General features: G+C 30.4%; 1 protein-coding gene across 4 annotated transcripts in view; it reads right to left on the bottom strand.

Annotated features, from left to right (window-relative positions):
- The window catches only part of LOC143065211 (uncharacterized), a 48291-nt gene that overhangs the window by 19288 nt on the left and 11016 nt on the right, over positions 1-17987 (bottom strand). The window contains exons 1-3 of one of the 4 annotated variants that reach the window (XM_076238641.1): positions 12918-12957; positions 1765-1841; positions 528-623 (exon numbers count right to left, since the gene is read on the bottom strand). In XM_076238641.1, coding sequence (XP_076094756.1) covers positions 528-623; positions 1765-1809 — 141 coding nt within the window. In that variant the 5' untranslated portion in view covers positions 1810-1841; positions 12918-12957. Of the gene's footprint in view, positions 1-527; positions 624-1764; positions 1842-3623; positions 3737-8550; positions 8609-12917; positions 12958-17987 lie in introns of those variants that run through there. The other 3 variants (XM_076238640.1, XM_076238642.1, XM_076238639.1) reach the window with 3 other exon arrangements.

The raw sequence follows: 17987 nt of genomic DNA, 5'->3' as shown, positions 1-17987 counted from the left end.
GGCGAGTCGGTAAACAAGAGTGGGGCGATTTTTTATAAAGTGGCGATAAAGTGTGGGCCGATTGGCCAGTGGGGCGAGTTTACATTGTTTGAAATCTACTCATCGTGTTCGGGGGTCATAAGGGGTATACATCATATAGTAATATAGAAAGTATATTATAATGGTTGTGTGGCGTTCAAAACTAGATTTTATGAATTGTAAATGGTTTTTCGTCTTATCTAAAATAGCCGGGATGTAAAATAGTTATCCCACTCCGGCCATCGGGATGATCTTACACTGACACACCGCGTCATCGTGGGATAACTATTGAGGAAATTTACCTTTTTTCGCGCCATACTTAGATTAATCAGTTACGTTACTTGAATTGTTTTAGTCAGTTTTGTTGTATGCATGTTTTGACTGCTGAGTCCGAATCATTGTCACGTTGAGTTTTTATGTCTATATAGATTTCTTAACTTGTTAATGTAACAGAACTATAAACAACTTTCTCACAAGTTTATTGTATTAAGGAAATATTAAATGTTTACCTCATCAGCATAATTGGAGTCGGCGCCATTTTCTATAAATGCTGCTGCATTTTTTATATCCTTCTTTCTTACACATTCAATCAACTTTTGTGATAACTGAATTAAAAAATATACCCTTGTATATATCAAAAGACAGTTATAAAACAATCAAGCAGAAAAAAGGGCATTTGTAAAAGATCATATTTGTTATGTTTGCTTGTGAGAAAACTTTTTTTTTAAGACGGAATAAAATGTATGTCACAATTACAGGTCATCGTATTGCATTTACCAATAAACAAAACCTATACTGTGATGAAGCTATAAAAGAACATGAAGTTAAAAAAAACCGGGTCTATTTCAAGCTATAAAACCAATAAAAGAGTTAAATGATCTCCAATCCGGAACAAACTAACGAAAAAAATGAAAATTTCTTAGGAGTCTTGTAGAAAAGCATGAGCAGTCAATTCACTTTTACACCACACCTTTACACTGCAGGTTATCTCCTTCAAGAAAAAACACAACTTTTTGTTTAACTATTTACGAAAGAAACCCTTACATGAAGAATTTGAACAGATAATTTATCATTGAGCTTATTGTGGGGATCAAAATGTTCACTGTAACGTGATTTGTGTGTGAGGGGAGGAGAAGGATCGTTGGAAAAATCAAGCAATGAATTGGAACCTGTCAGATGGACACTATTCAGTGGTTACGACAATGCTTTTTTTATGTTGATGACATTTTCCTTTTGTTTTGAATTTTTATCTTGTTTCCTTTTCTTATGTTTTTCAAATATTATTGAATATCAAAACATCATAGTACAGAAATGAAACAATATTGCTGTGCATTGCAGTAATGACTCGACGAACTTCATAGTACAGCAAATAGAACAGACATTAGTATAACCTTTTTTTCCTAGTTTTTAAACTGATGATTTTTAAGTATAACACACCTAATGGAGAGCTTGTCACACATAAAATATACTCACATGCAAGATTCCCTTTTAGACAAAAAGTAACAATTTCCGTTATATGGAAATGTAGCAAACTATAAATTGATAATGTCATTTTATTCTTTTAGTGAGTACATTTATTTATAAGCTATACTGTAACACACACGGGATTACAATAGAAAAGTCAAGTTTTGTTCTTAATGAACTATTATAACACCATAACTGTTCAAATTCATATAAAACACAGCTATAGCTAATAGTTGGTCAAACTAATGTTGAGAAACATAACACAAGTCACAATAAACTTACTTGTTCACTCGAAAGTTCAGATATTTCTACCTTGTTCAGTCCCATATTTGATTACATCAACTCAGTTGTCTCATCATCTGTAGAATAATCAAAATGCTTAAAAAGTTTTACATACAACTTATTTCGTTTATTGGTACATGTGGTAGATGTTGTTGTAATTTCCGATACTGATTTTGACAAAATATGAAGTAGAGCAAAACATTTTTTGGTATGTTGATTAGTTATAAAATCAGCAACAATCGGTATGTTAGGAGACTCAAATTTTGTTTGCTCCCGGTTATAAACTAAACGAAATAATTACATGCAAACAATTCACATGCTACAATAAGTCTTTTACCCTTTTACAATATAACATCGTGAATTTGTTTTTTTTTTTTTTTTTTTTTTTTTAAATATTTGGACTTCAGAACAATGGGTAAAGTAATCAACGTCCTAGTTACTAAAGTGATTGAACGACAGAATCATGATGCTCTGATACACTGTTGAATAGGTTCACAGTAAACAATGTAAAAATAAAAATAAAAATTGCTTTAATCGTAGTAAAGTTGAAATACGATCGTTTATCGATATGCGTGTTAGCAACACTTAGTATAGCATCTTTCTTTATTGTCATAAAAATTCATAATATCTAATAAAATTAATAGATTTAGCTAACAAAGTCCTTATATTTCAATAAGGTAACTTTATTTGTTACTGGAAAATTGTTTTAATGTTAATTAGGCTTATATTAAAAAATGTTTGCTTTCCCCCTCTGTGATTAAAGTAAGATAAAAATTTTCTAAAACTCAATCATTATGAGAAAATGATATTTAGTTCTGTTCTCAGAAAAGTTGTAGTTGTTTTTTAGATAAGTTACACCAGCTTTCTGCTTCATTTGAGTTCTGGCATAATGGTGTACACCATATCGATCTTAGAAACAAATGCCTTTACGAGTAGAAGGACGAATGCTGTTGGACATTTTTTTATGCATAACACAACTTGAAACAGCGTATTTTAATGTTTTTCACCGGCATATTGTACCTCAAATTAAAAGTAGGAAAAATGTGTTTTTTAATAATTTCCAGGGTATGGCTTTAATAGAGAGCAATTTCATGAATACTTGGAAGATGCTTTTTCTGTGACATAGTCACTTGTTTCGGGATATTTCCATCTATATATCTTAATGGTATATTAAGGAATAATAAAGGACATTTTTATTCTGAAGCGAGTGCCTGTGATCTGTGATTTAGGGCAGTTTGTTTCAACGCTCTACAAATGATAGTGATGATGAAGGCAGATTTGACCTTGCTTATGTTTGACGTATCAACACGAGATAACAAAAACATATTTTTAAGATAACTACATAATTTTTTATATTGGTATATATTAGTTTTAAATATTTCAAAACAAATAAAAGAAATAATAGATATACATAAATGTCTTTGATAAACTAATGAAAAATACGAGTATCTAGTACATTACAGATTTTGTAACGATTTTGAATTCAATAAAAAAGAACTACATGTATAAGATAAAATTATAACCATATTTAAGGTAGGCAATCAACATATTGACTTGATGAAATTGAACATAGACTCATAGTTCAAAGGAACATAACTCTTGTATAAAAATGACACATCAATCGAATTATTTAGCTGCGAATTTGTGCGCCACCTTCAAGGAAGATTCTAAATTATCAATATAACCACAAGTTGTTAATCTATAGATACTGACGACTAATGAATGCTAACCACAGTAAAGAATATTTGTTTGAAATATTTTAACACTTACTCAGAAAAATGTTCTAACTACTTAACTGTCAAAGCTCATAACTAACGTGTTTACACACTGATATAATATGGTTGTTAAATATTACAAACCTGTAATCGTATAAGACACTATACACCTCGTGTGCTTGCATTGACTTATCCAAAAATATATTCATTTCAAGCCTAAATATTTCGACATGTTGTTTATATTTTATAAATTTTCGAATTCTAATTGTGTCACAAATTCCGGTTAAGATTTTACTAAATGCCAATATCCTGATATCTTCAGGTAAATATGCTACTTAGTATCAAAAGATAAGTGGAGTTCGATAGGTGATATTACCTTGAGAAAGTATTTCAAAATCAGTAGGTACTCAGTTTTACTTTAAACGCTTCTATTTTTGCTTAATAGACTTGTCACATATATGGAACATAAAACTATCTTAGAAGGTAATTTTTCTTCACGCTGTGTGGATTTAGATTTCCAATATGTTTGCGTTGGTATACGTTGATGAAATAGCAAAAAATCGGCACAAAAATAAAGTCAATTAGACGTTCACATACCGTCTGAAAAACATATGTCTCTAAAGACGAAGGCACTCATTATAAAAAGTTCACTGCATATGTCATGTGCCAACTACCGTAAGATAAGAACCACACAACGTAAAGATGAAACCACAAAACGTAGTAAATGTAAACTCACAGAACTCTAAGATGAACAGAGCGTAGTATAGTTAAACCCACAGAACTCAAGGATAAAACCTTAGAACGTATTAAAGGTAAACAAACAGAGCTTCTCGATAAAACCAAAGAACGTAGTTAAGTTGAATTCCAAGATTAAACCACAATACGCACAAAGGGTAAACCCATAGAACTAAAAAAAAAATAAAACCACAGAACTTAGTAAAGATAGACCCATAGAACCCCAAGATAAAACCCGTAACAAAGTAAATGTCAATCAACCGAACTCCATGAAAAACCACAGAACGCTACGAAAGTAGTAATCAATACGTAATTGAACTTTAATCAATCTAATCATTCTAGTCATTTGCTTCGCTTTATTTTGTAATTCATTTGATTGTATAACTAGGAAGCCTGACGGTCGACAGTTATTTGACACACAATATAGATATTAGCCTTTTTGCAAACACAAGTTGTTTCATTTGTTGCTAGGTTTCTGTCATACTGATGTGTATGCCTCACATCTCAATCATGTTTTGATATATAATGTATATGTAATATAATATAAAACATATCAAACTTAAAGTGCATGCTTAGTTATGGATGGGAAGATAATATGATTTTGAATTAAAGTTGAGCAAATAAATTCAAATCAAACATGCATAAATTAAATTCCCAAAGTTTGTAAAAGGTAAATGATATTTTGAACGTGTTACTTCAGTAGTAAATTATAGTTTTAGCATAAAGTGATGCAAAAGTATGACTACTTTATTAAGAATAGTTATAGCAATTATCGTTCAAGTCAATTTAATCAGCAAGCAGTCGGTTCAACACATTTAATTATAATATTAATAAAACATTAATATCCAATATCGTACATGTGTCATTGCAAAATCATTGAAAGCGTCATATTCTTGGGATTATATGGACAAAAAATAGTTTTTATGACCTTTCCCGTCGCCATTTGATATTTTGTGATACATCACAATCAACCACTTGTCCATGGTGATCTCTATCAATCGTTGTCTGTCCGCCCGTCAACATTTAGAATTTCGTATCATAAAACAAGATTTCAACATCTGACAACAATCGTTTTGTTTTCAACATAAGAAAGTGCCTGAACCAAACCAGGAATATGACAGTTGTTATCCATATGCATTTTTGACATATTTCAGCTTTTGATTTCGCTATTTGATAAGGGAATTTCCGTTTTAAATTTTCCGCAGAGTTCAGTATTTTTGTGATCTTACTTTTTTATAACAATATTTATGTTTATGAGAGGAATATTCTTTTAATTTCTTTGCAACAATTTGGTATAAACTCTAAAATCAATTAGTTGAAAAAACATAAAGTATGAGAAATATCAGGGTTCTAATGGGCATAATGTGCTACTGCTAATTTTTTCCGGAGGTTTCAAATTTGCAACATGTGCCAACTTTCAGATTGCTTGTAAAAATTTTACTTCACTCCAATAAAATATCCCTGTGAAATACTTTCTTAATATGAAGGAAAATACTCAGAATATGTTCTTGAATTTGAAATTCATGAAAAAAAGTGTTCCTACTTTTTCAGTGAATTATATGAATTTGCCTAAATTAATTTTGTTCATACAGTCAAGCTCTTCACTTGTTATTGCTTTATCATATTTGTCTTTCAAATAGTCTATTATTATAATTATTTAGGATTATTATGTACGGTGATACATTAACTATATGAACAGGTAATTCATACCTAACAAAAACAATATTTGGGACTAATGAGCAATGTTGAAAATGACAAAGGGATCATTGTCCTTGACATTATGCTCGATCCTGACTGGGGGAGAGGAAAGCAAATTGAAAATTCCAGTAAATTAAATAAAAAAAGTATTGTGACATATTCAAATTGTGTGCCAAAGAGGAAATATTAGTTTAAACATCAACAAAACCTCAAATAATAACAGGATAATTATAGTATAGTCGTTAACAACGGGTTATTTAAACCGTTTATCCTTTCATTGTAACTAATTATTTTTGAGCCAGCAATGCATTCAACAAAAACGTTAACTTCATGACCTAATTTATATGATAAATGTCACATGGTTAACAGTTATTTAAAATCTGGACATTTTCATTTTTTCAGTCCATTCACAAACCTGATTCTGAAAACGTGAAATGAAAACGCACTACTTCTGGACAAATAATATTCAAAATTATGAAGGACGAAAGACTTGACTGTAAAGTAGAACTTCATATAATATAAGTGCTTTCTTTTTATTTATTTATCCTGTATATACTTTAATGTTACCAATGCATAATTGACATAAACCAATAAATATAATTGTGCCATGACATAGTTTAGGCTATTTCTGTCCGCAACACCAGACACAAGCTGAATTATCCTAATGTTTATCAAATATAACTTTTAATCATTTAATCTTGACTATAGCGTATTGATATAAATATATAATTAGATTAAAATGTTTTGTTCTTTTTGAATTAATCTGATCAAATTGCTCTATTTTGTTCCTGATCTATATCACCAACATGGTTTAAACAGATATGTTACTACGAGTAGTTATCAAATATTTGGATGTTTTTATGAGATAATTAGCATTCTAAAACTTCGGACCCGATCTCGTCTTTATACTGCGAGGAGGAGATTACTTAGACTATAACAGTTTATTGTGTTTAAATATCAGCTATATTTATACGAGGGTAAGAAACATGTGTAATGCGAGCTTTATCGAGCTTTTACTCCTGTTTCGAGTCGAGTACAAAAACAGCTGATATTTAAAGACACTAAACAGTTATTGACTTTATCCTGCTATTAATTATGTATAGTGTTTTTGCTTTGAAAGACACACAAACTATTTTTTGGTATTTATTTTCGATTTTAAATCCCTTCAGGCCCGAGTAGTATTATTAAAATCACAAATTCAGCTGACGACTGGTTCGCGCAAAATAACTTAAGAATCTCGAATGGTCAACAATAATACTTCGCTCAAGATGAATAATTATCTATTTAACATAACAACTAATTTCAACAATAAAAACTAATGACAAAACATTGTCCAATTTAAAACAGAAGTTTACGAGTTGTCCTCGCTTCGAAATTTTGAACTGAACTTAACATTCATGCTGAAATTGACATGGTTGACCTCGTTACACAATCATACACATTCAAGTTTTGAAATCGATGATTGTCGTCGTAGAAAATACTGGTGTTCATGTTTGTCTGTTATCAGAAAATTGGTTTTATTATTATTGCTCTAACGAAATATTTGAAAACAAAAAAAAAATCGTTAATTCGCATAAGGTCAAACAATACATCATTGGAATGCAACTGCAATACACATGCTGAGGTCACGCAGGTTCATAGAACACTCGTCAACAGCAATACACAAACATAGTCCGGTAGTGGGCGGAGCTTTAAAGAGATATCTGTATAGTATACAGATACAGCATAGCGATATCTGTAGGGGTGTATCTGTATAGTAAGACATCCAATTGAAGGATAAATATGTAAATATACATTTTTATCTTTGATGAAGCTTTAATGACTTTTGTGTAAAATTCTATCAATTAAAATATGGCACCACACTTCCATGGAATAGCAAATTAATTGTATAAATATTATTCTAATTTGAATTTCAAACTTTTGACTACCTTTAATTGACAGAAAAATATACCTTTGTGCATACCCTGTAATACTACACATAACGGTTCCCCTGTTTACTTTTAGTTGATTAACTTCAATTTCACAGGATGATTAAAAATATTGAAGCAGAATAGTTTTCTTAAATTACAAATGTATATAAAAAAAATTCAACCAAATTTTGTATAAAGTATTTGATGATACCCATGAAAGATAATTGCAAAGCTCTTATTTAGTATATAATAACTGCTTATATTAAAACACTGTGTTTATACTATAACTGATGTGTTAAACCTTTAATATAAATCATTGGATTGATACACAAAAAAGTTAAATTTATTTGCAGATTATGTTATATAACTATTGCTCCCTTGATGTTCAATAAGTTGTTATAGAGCAAATGTTATAATTCCGTTTTTATTAACCACACTGTTTTATTGATGGGTGGGTGTTTGTCTGGAGCCTGTACTCTAAATATTTACTGTTAGCATGACGTTTTCAAGTCTCTCTGTACAGATTTTAAGTTCCCTTAGACATGACAATTGGTCGATTATTTTGAATTATTTAAGATGTTCTTACGGCTACTCAGCGTTTTCCATTTTATATATAATAATACTGATTCAGTATTTTTTTTTTGTAAGAATACATTTGTTTTTTTTTCTAGATGTAGATTAGCTATTGGTATAAACTATTTGCTTTCTCAATGGTAATACTGCCTTACCTTTTCGGTATATTCCTAATGTTTAATGATATGGTTGAGTATATCAGGTAAGTATCTGACAACTTCCCGGTGGTTAACAGATATTTAAATTCGATTGAACAATTATAGTTTTTTTTACTAGTATAGAAAATATAATAAGTATGTCAAACTTTAAAATATTGGAACCGTTAATTTTATTAAACATATTTATATGAAAGTTTCAAATTTTGAACACAGGAATTTTATTGCATGCTACTATAACATGTTTCATATGGTTGGAAAGTTATCAGTGATCTGATTATTAGGGGGTTAATGGCGATAAAAAAATGAATCAATATCGGAAAATTACGAGAAAACAATTAAAATCACCTTTTTTTAAAGAATGATCTATAAACATATCCATTATCAGGAGGAAATGATTGATTTTTTAGACTTGTTTTAAGATGAAATTGCTACAAAAAAATGTCAAAAATCGTAACTCTTTCATGTTATTGTGTATATATATTCTGCATAAACAGAAATATATAATGGATTTTAGGAATTTTAACACATGTCTTTGGAAAGGAATTACAATTGCTAATAAAGATATTTAGTCAAAACGTGCTTGAAAGAGAAAAGGGAAACAATTCAATTCGAGATTGATGATTAAAAGTCAATTCATCACAGTTGGGGTTACTATCGTTGCCATTAAAGTAAATGATCACCTCTCTCTGCTTAGACTTCTCCGTATCGGCATGGATACTATCAATGTTCTCATGTTTTTGCGTTGAATTGGTCGCCATTCCTGGTGCAACGTTTATCAAAGCTGCTCAAGGAACTTAGGCAAGGCTTTATCCAGTTGATCCGAAGTATTTTCAAAAGGATTCAATGCGATTTGGAAGGTCAAGGTAACACATTGATGATATTCTGTTCAAGGTAGTCCATTTTTAAAAGCGCTGTGTGAGGCATCTCATTGTTCTGCTGGAATTACTCCCTCTTTCGGTTAATAACATGAATAAGGTGACTTTGAGCCAGTTAATTACATGAACAAGAACCAATTCCGTTTTACGGTCATTAGAGATAGCAGCTCCTATTATGACCCTTCCTCTCCCGAAGTTGCTCCTTCTTAGACATCGCAGGGAGCAAAATGTGCACGTTTGCGCCAGTAGAAATATGTCCTTTGCATCCCGTTTCTGGAGCATACATTGAACAAGATTCTGCGCAATTGCGGAATATCCAGCCCCTCAATTTGATGCATCATCAGAATCTATACCATATGTGTAATGGGTCCAAAATACTGTTACGACATCTTTGGTATAATGCCATTTTGTCGCTGCTACAAGCGAATTATCATTTCACTAAGATTGAATAAAAGAAAATCATATGTTTCTTTGTTTCAAATAGCTACTGCCCCTATAACTAAATCCATCTTTGACTTTCAACTACTTTAGTTGTCTACTTATATTGTTTACTTATATGCCAATTTATCAAGAATTCTTATGTACAGTAAATTTATGTACAGACAAATTGGTTGCTAATGAATTCCGTAAATTGTGAAATTCATACATTTGAACAATAATATCTGGGATAAATGATGCATCTTTAAAATATCAAAACGGTTGTTGTCATAGCAGATTCTCACAGGGAAAGAGGTAGGATATTAAAAGTACCAATTCAAAAAAAAAGAAGAACATAATATGACGTGTTCAAATCGAGTGTCAGAGTGGGAGTGATTTTATAAAACAAAAACAAAACAACTCGATAATTATAATTTTATCAATAAAAACGGGTAATTTAAACTGTTTATCCATTTACTGTGACTAATTTTGGGGCAATCATTCTTCATTGACGTTTACTTCTTGGGTTCATTAAAAATGATACCTCAATACTAATATATTTGTATTAATTAAGGATTATTGCAAATTTTGAATTTCTTAATTTATCATATCGAACATACAGAAACTCTTTATTATCTGTTTGAGAAATGATACTCAGATGTATTGTCGTCTACAGCTGTGAGTTGTGCAAACCGTGCAGATTCTTGTATTTATTATAAAGGTATGTGGTAAATATACCACTGCTCTCTTTATGCACATTCTAAGGGTTTATTTGTTCTTGTTCAATAAGGTACTGGTCAATCAATTCCTTTCAGGAATGTTGTACAAACTTTAATCTGAAAACTTGTAATGAAAATGCAATACTTTTGTGCATATTTACAAGATAATAGAGAGAAAAGGGCTCGCCAGTAAAATAAAACATCACAAAATACAAAATATAAAACTAAATAAAAAAGCAACATAAATACATTTTCGATGAACTCATGATGTGCTCCCGTAGAGTAAGAAGTTTAATATTAGATGTACAGCTTGATTTTAAACTTTACTTTTTCGCGTATTATTGAAATTCTCATGTGGAGTCCTTTCTTTTGAAGATAATTATTGTAAGTGGTGTACACATTGCTGTTCAATTGTATATTTGTATTTTGAGACAAATAGGGTTTTTTTTAAATCAGACACGAGAGCTCTGGAATAACAGAAACTTCCGTCACACGTATATTAGCCTCTACCATTTTTGTGACTAGTTTTATCCAAATGATCTAATCAACTGTGGAAATGTATCGAATGTCTATTGGAATTTAAAATTATTTTGTTTATTTATCCACTACATATTTTAATGTTACCAATGCAGAGTTGACATACATCAGTAAATGAAATTGTGTCGTGAAATAGCTTAAAGTATTTCTTTTCGCTAAATCCAGACACTAGCTGCATTGTTTACATGTTTACCTACAATAACTCCATGTTTATCATTTAATCTTTACTATAGATTTTTTATATAAATAGTTAACCATATTACAATGTTTTTTTTGTTTTGAAATAATCTTATCAAGTTGTTCTTATTTCATATCTCTATCATCTTCATGGCACACTATTTCAATTCGAATTGAAATATTGATTAAGACAAGAAAGTCAAACACCTATGTTTCCCATTACAGGTTTTTATGAGGTACGCATTCTAAAACTTTGGTTGTGATCATTTCTTCATGCTTTGATAACAGAAATGAAAATACATATAATAATACAAAAACTTTGATGTAGTTTTGGTGCAGAACTCTAACTTTTATGATATGTGATATAACTTCCGTATGTGTATGTAACCATGGACTTGAAAAATAAACAAATTAAAAATCATTGTATCAATGTAACTTTAATTTAAATTTCAAATTGTTGACGACCTTTAATTGACAAAAAAAAATAAACTTAGTCTATACCCTATACGTATTCATGTGCCATCATATATTTTAAGTAAATAGAATTTTAAGATAATTTGAAATACTGAAGCAGATTAATTTGCGTATACATATAACACATTTCAAACTAAATTTTGTATAAATTATTTGATTAGTACCCATGAAATATTACCATACTTTTACATAACGCTATTCTAGTATTTTATAACTGCTAATATTACAGCATATCATGCATGTATATATTTATACTTTAAGTGATGTTTCAAACACAGTTGTGTATAACTTATTTGATCGATACCCACCATAGATTACTTTCAGGTTAAATTATCCTAGTATATTATACCATAATGTTTTTTTTTCATTCAAAAGAAACTTCATTTTACTTGCAGATTACGTTATATAAAAACTTAAGGTAACATGTAAACTATGTTATAAATTAAATATGAGAATTTTAGTTAAAATGAACCTAAATTGACAGCCAATGCCCCTTTAAATTCACTCAGATCGATTATTTAAGCGGTGTGATGACTGATTCTCTATGGCAGTAAGAACTATTAGGCAGTTGTTAGTTTAGAGTACTAGTATCTTGGTGTAAAAACACACCGCAACATAAAAAAAAGTGGCTGTGCCATTTTTTTTTTTTTTTTTTTTTTTTGGAAAAGGTATAAATGCAGCTATCAGGTAGATAGATGTAAAGACAAAAAGCAGCCCTTAAACAGGTTTTGTCTCACCTGTGATGAAAGTCGAGGAAGGCGAGACATTGGTGTCGACTGTTTAATGTAACAGTCCCACCATGGTGTTTTCATTTTCGCACAAATCTTGTGATTTTCAATTCACAGAAATATCAGTGTGCATATATCTTTAGTTCAATACATTTTTAATGGACAAGGAAGACTGTTTCTTCCAACGTTGAACATCTACTAACAGTTTTGCGATAATATTATTTGAAACTACGAGACAATTATTAACACAAATGTATTCCATTTCGTCATATAGAGACAACTTTCAACATTTGTAAATATATATTGGTACTGATTGAGTGTATTAGATTATTGTCATACTTGTTTTGTTTTTTTTTTTGTCTAAATAAGCTATTGTTATAAAAACCAATATTCCCTTTATTGGAGATATGTCTCAAAAGCAATAAATATCAACTTACCTTTTTGGTATATTTTCAATCTTGAATGATTATGATATGGTCGAGTATATCAGGTAAATATTTGATAACGTTCCGGTTCTTAACAGATATTTAAATTCGATTATTTTGTTAACATGTCAATCTTTAAACGCAATTCATATGAAAGTTTCAAATTTTATTTTCTGAATCTGCAACTCACGCATTTTATTTTAATGCGCACGGGTTTTTTTCTTATTAAACACTGAACAAACAACTAATTTCAACCGCGGGAGAGGGAGCCGAGATTTCAACAAATTATAAAGAAATGTAGAAATTTGAAAGAAATACTCAAGTATTATCTGTAGATAACCCAGGTTTGTTTGAAACAAAGTAATGAAAATCTGTTTCAACGAACTATTTCTAAATCAACTGTGCAGAGTGATTTCTGTTTTATAGAATATGTACCAAAATTCAATTACATAATTTGATGGGAATGGGACAGCCACAGACGACAGATGAAAATCAAAACCAAAAGAAGCCATGGAACTTCATGGTTATTGATCTTTATAAACATTTAAGTGTGTACCTAAAGTATAGTCCGGTGACTTACAGCATATTAAGGTAGCTTCATGTTATACCGCCATCTTGGATTGTTCAATCCCAGTATCAAATATTTCATGGGAGATACCTCTTTTAGTAAAAAAAACAATCTATATTGGACTGATAGGGATTTTTTTAAATATCTACTTGTAGCAAGAAAAGAAGTTCGGTGACATCATTTTTCCTTTTTCTTTTCTTAAAACATATTATAAAACCTTTCTTCTCACAATTTATTTCAAAATTCTATCTCATGCACACAAATGTGTTTTTTTCATGAACAATCTAATCACATTTAGGCAATTTTCAACGACTCATAGCTTAGAAAATAGCACGGTGACCCATACTTTTTGTTATATTTTTGAAAAAGCTAGCATAGTAAAATCTTCATTTTGGTAAAGTTTAAGAAAAATTATATCTCAAGAAATATATACCTATAATCTACCTTAAATTAATGAAAACAAACTGTGCGTGTTAAACTTGGTTTCATATGGGTGAAAACGTTATCGGTAATCTTATTATTAAGGGATCATTGGCGAAAAAAATTAAAAATGCACCAATACCGGAACAATACCAGAATAAAAGTACATGACAATACTGGTATAAATACTCCAATATTGTCATGGGTTGATATATTTTTTTTCATACGAAACCTAAAAAAAAAGTTAAAATCATTTAAAAGTAACCCATTAACATCACTCCTCTGAACTACTCCTTGACTACAAAAAAAAATGTCAAAGGAGCATTATATATAGCTACGAGATAAAAAAAAATTGAAAAAAAATTATTTGTGCAATCATTTCTTTATAAAGTGATACAGTGAAATATTAATTCGCATTTAGCAATCAATTTGGTTCAATTTTGCCAAGATAAGCTTAGAAACATCGCCGATTAGTTATTCACTTACAAGTGAATGATTTCGATCGACCTCTTTGAATCTGTATTCAAGTAACCGTCAATTTAGCCCCTTAGTTAGAGATGGAGTAAGCATTAATTATTCGTGTTCAGTTATTAAAAGGACAAGAATGTCAACAAATTGAAAGTGAAACAGGGTTAATCCATTTTATTAACTGATTCGATCCACAAAAACTCATTCTAATACAAGTAAAACGATGCTGAATGATTATTTGAAAAAAAAATATGATAATATTAAACAGACCTATAAATAAATCCAATTCCACGAGTTCGCTATCTTTTCATATCTATATTTATGTTTATATTGGGTTATTCAACGGCCGGAAGTCTTTGAATGTCCCCTATATAGTTCATCAGATGCCATCTAGACTAAAATACACAAATCCTGAAAGCCCATGCATATTGAATTGTTTATTTTAAACTTTAGAATTTGGATATACGTTTTTGTATGTTTTAAATTAAATATAAGAAAAAAGGAAAATCACAAAATTACTGAACTCCGAGAAAAATTCAAAACGGAAAGACCCTAATCAAATGGCAAAATCAAATGATAAAACACATCAAACGAATGAACAACAACTGTCATATTCCTAACTTGGTACAGGCATTTTCAAACGTATAAATTAGTGGATTGAAGTTTGTTCTATAGCGCTAAACCTCTCACTTGTATGACAGTCGCATCAAATTTCATTATATCTACAACGATGCATGAACAAAACAGACATGATAGGTAAAATTGACAAAATTGAAGACAAGTCGATGAATCTGAATTTGACAGATGATGCCACTTTAAATATCGTTTTATCTCGACCTAAACTAAGTGTTTTACTACTTAATTGGTATCAAAGAACTTACAAAAAAAGTCTAATCAACTTTTCTAATAAACATATGAAAAAAGTGGAATAAATTACTGTTAGTGTAACAAGTTCTTTTGTCCGTTTAATTCTGTTGACAATTTTGACTCTTTTTATTGCTCCTCAACACAATCATATGAAACAAACGTGTTCCTATCTAGCTAATTGGTCGTTTGGAAATCTCATTACATATTTATTTGTTGCAACTTATATACAGTCTTTTTTTCTGTGATAAGAAAGGGAATTATGATAGATATACTTACTGGATGTATATGATGAGATGATTCAAGCAGTAAATGAGTAGGTCCAGTGAGACCCGTTTTGGCCCCAAAATAAAGCAGTTTTACAAAATTGTTAAAATGTAAACTTGTAGTTCTTTATTGGAAAGTAGAATGCTTCTGCTACATAAATATGGGTTGTTTTTTGACACTACAATGCACATATATCAGGTACTAGCATCATTAAGTCATGCTAAATTACTGAAACCTTCAAAATTTTAGCATTTTAGTTAAATTTTAGACGGTTTTCGTCTTAAATGAAAGTGGCCGCATTTGTGTTCATTCTAAATATTGAAATGTAAGTTGATGATAATACATAACACATATAAAGGTTGAGGATGAACACGAGCGCGGCCACTTTCATTTTTGACAAAAAAAACATCTGCAAAGAGACAATTTTTACCATATTTGATAGATTTTACATATTTAAGCCTGAATCGTAGCGTTTTTAATGACTAAATCAGTTTAAAATGTTCACATAAACTAATTGAATCAACTGAAATAGACACTTAAGTGTTTAAAGAGTGTCCCAAATCTTTCGTTAGATAAACCTGAAATTTGAGGCCAGAATCGGCCTTTACGGGACCTACTCCTCTTCTACTTAACAACATTTTTGTGCGTTTCGATCATTAGTATAGTTGTATGTATTAATATTGGCACCAATTGCTACTCTTTAATTGCAGATTTGATCTTGTAGTGTAATTAATCACCGTTTATGGCCAAACTCAGTACAAAGGGTCCATTTAATTGATAGATTCAACAACGCTTATCGTTATCTCATCATATTTTTCGTTAACTTGTTATAAAGAATTCTCCCAATAAACAGCAAAAATTAAATCGAACGAGATAATTTAAATAAATCAAATATTAACAACAATAACTGTCCATTCCCTAGATTTAGATATCTGTTTTACAAGAGAAACTCTACACACCAAAAATACGATAAAAGTGACGATTTGTCTTTCCCTATTTTTAAGTTTCCTTTTTTCGGACAAGTATTTTCCCTTTGCACCGTCTTACGGTATTTATATATCCCTACTCGTTCACTATGCCCGTATCTGTGGTGACGTTTTAGGATTTTAATGAGTGTAATGTTTGTACTGGTAAATTATTGGGTCAGGGATTCGATATTACACACAAAATTACTTAAAACTTTTACTAAATTCCTCCATCATGTCCATAGGCACAAAGATTTAGTTTGACAGTTTAAAATTGGTTGTAGATGTGGAAAACTTATATCAAACGGAAAAACAACATCGCCGCAAAAATTAGGATGTGCTTTTCCGTTTTCTACAGCAAAACTTTCAAACAATATGAATATATGTGTACCAGTGGATGAATTAAGTAAAGGCTTTAATCAATTTGCGGTTAAGCATCCTTGACTTAATAATTTACCAGTTATATATAGATTAAGCTAATTGTAGTCAACATCGTCATCACAGACACCGGCAGAGCGCACAGGTTGGGATATATAAGCACCGTTAGACGGAACCAAAGGAATATGACCGTCCTAAACAGAACAATCAGTTAACAATGGGGAAGGAAAATCGTCCTTTTGTCCTTTATTTTTTTTTGTAGAGTTTGTCGTGTGAAACTGATATATCTTAATCTAGGAAAGGACTTTATTGTTGTTAATTTTTGATTTTCCTTTGGGTAATTTCGGTATTATGCTTAGAGAATATTTGATTATTTAACGAAAATATATAATAAAGATAACGGTAAGTGTTGTTAAATTTGTCAGTCAAATAGAATTTTTATGGAGTTTTATTTAGTTTGGTCATAAACTGTAACTCAATACAGTACAGGAACAAATCAGTTTTTAAAAGGGCACAATTGGTGCCCATAAGAAAACCTACATTTAACATGTCGATAATTTTATTGTCGAAACGTACTTAAATTTGTCAATAAAGATATGTTGGTTCTTTGTATGCTGTTACAGCTATAATAGTATCGGTTATTTGTTTACGTAATAAAGGATGTAGCTTGATCATTCCTTGCAATTTTTCAAAATTTTAACGATGTCAGTTAGTCAGGTACTATTACTTTAATTGTTTCGCTCGTTGTTCTGTTCTCAGGCGGAAACCCGGTTGAAATAGAACAAAAGAATCGAAGCGCTTTAAGGCGATAAATGCTTACTGTAATGTTTACTATACTAACAAAAAGTTTAAAAGTTAATAGAAACAAATAAAATGACATTTTTCTTCTCAATTACGCAGTGTTCTATTATAAAAACACCATTTGCATAAGGTTTCAAGTTATCTATTACATACTTAAGCATAACAATTAAATATCAAGTCGACGACATGGATATCTATCAAGTTGGATGTATAAAATACATAACCTCCGATTTTTTGGAAAAAAAATACCACGGACGGAGAACATATCAATCTATTTGTTCAGTAATTTTCGTGTCTGCCCTTCCATTATGTGACTCAAAAAATATTCTAAAAAATGGGTAACAGTTGTAT

This window comes from Mytilus galloprovincialis, chromosome 2 (assembly GCF_965363235.1).
Source record: "Mytilus galloprovincialis chromosome 2, xbMytGall1.hap1.1, whole genome shotgun sequence".
NCBI classification, from domain to species: domain Eukaryota; kingdom Metazoa; phylum Mollusca; class Bivalvia; order Mytilida; family Mytilidae; genus Mytilus; species Mytilus galloprovincialis.
This window is presented reverse-complemented; position numbering and strand designations above follow the sequence as displayed.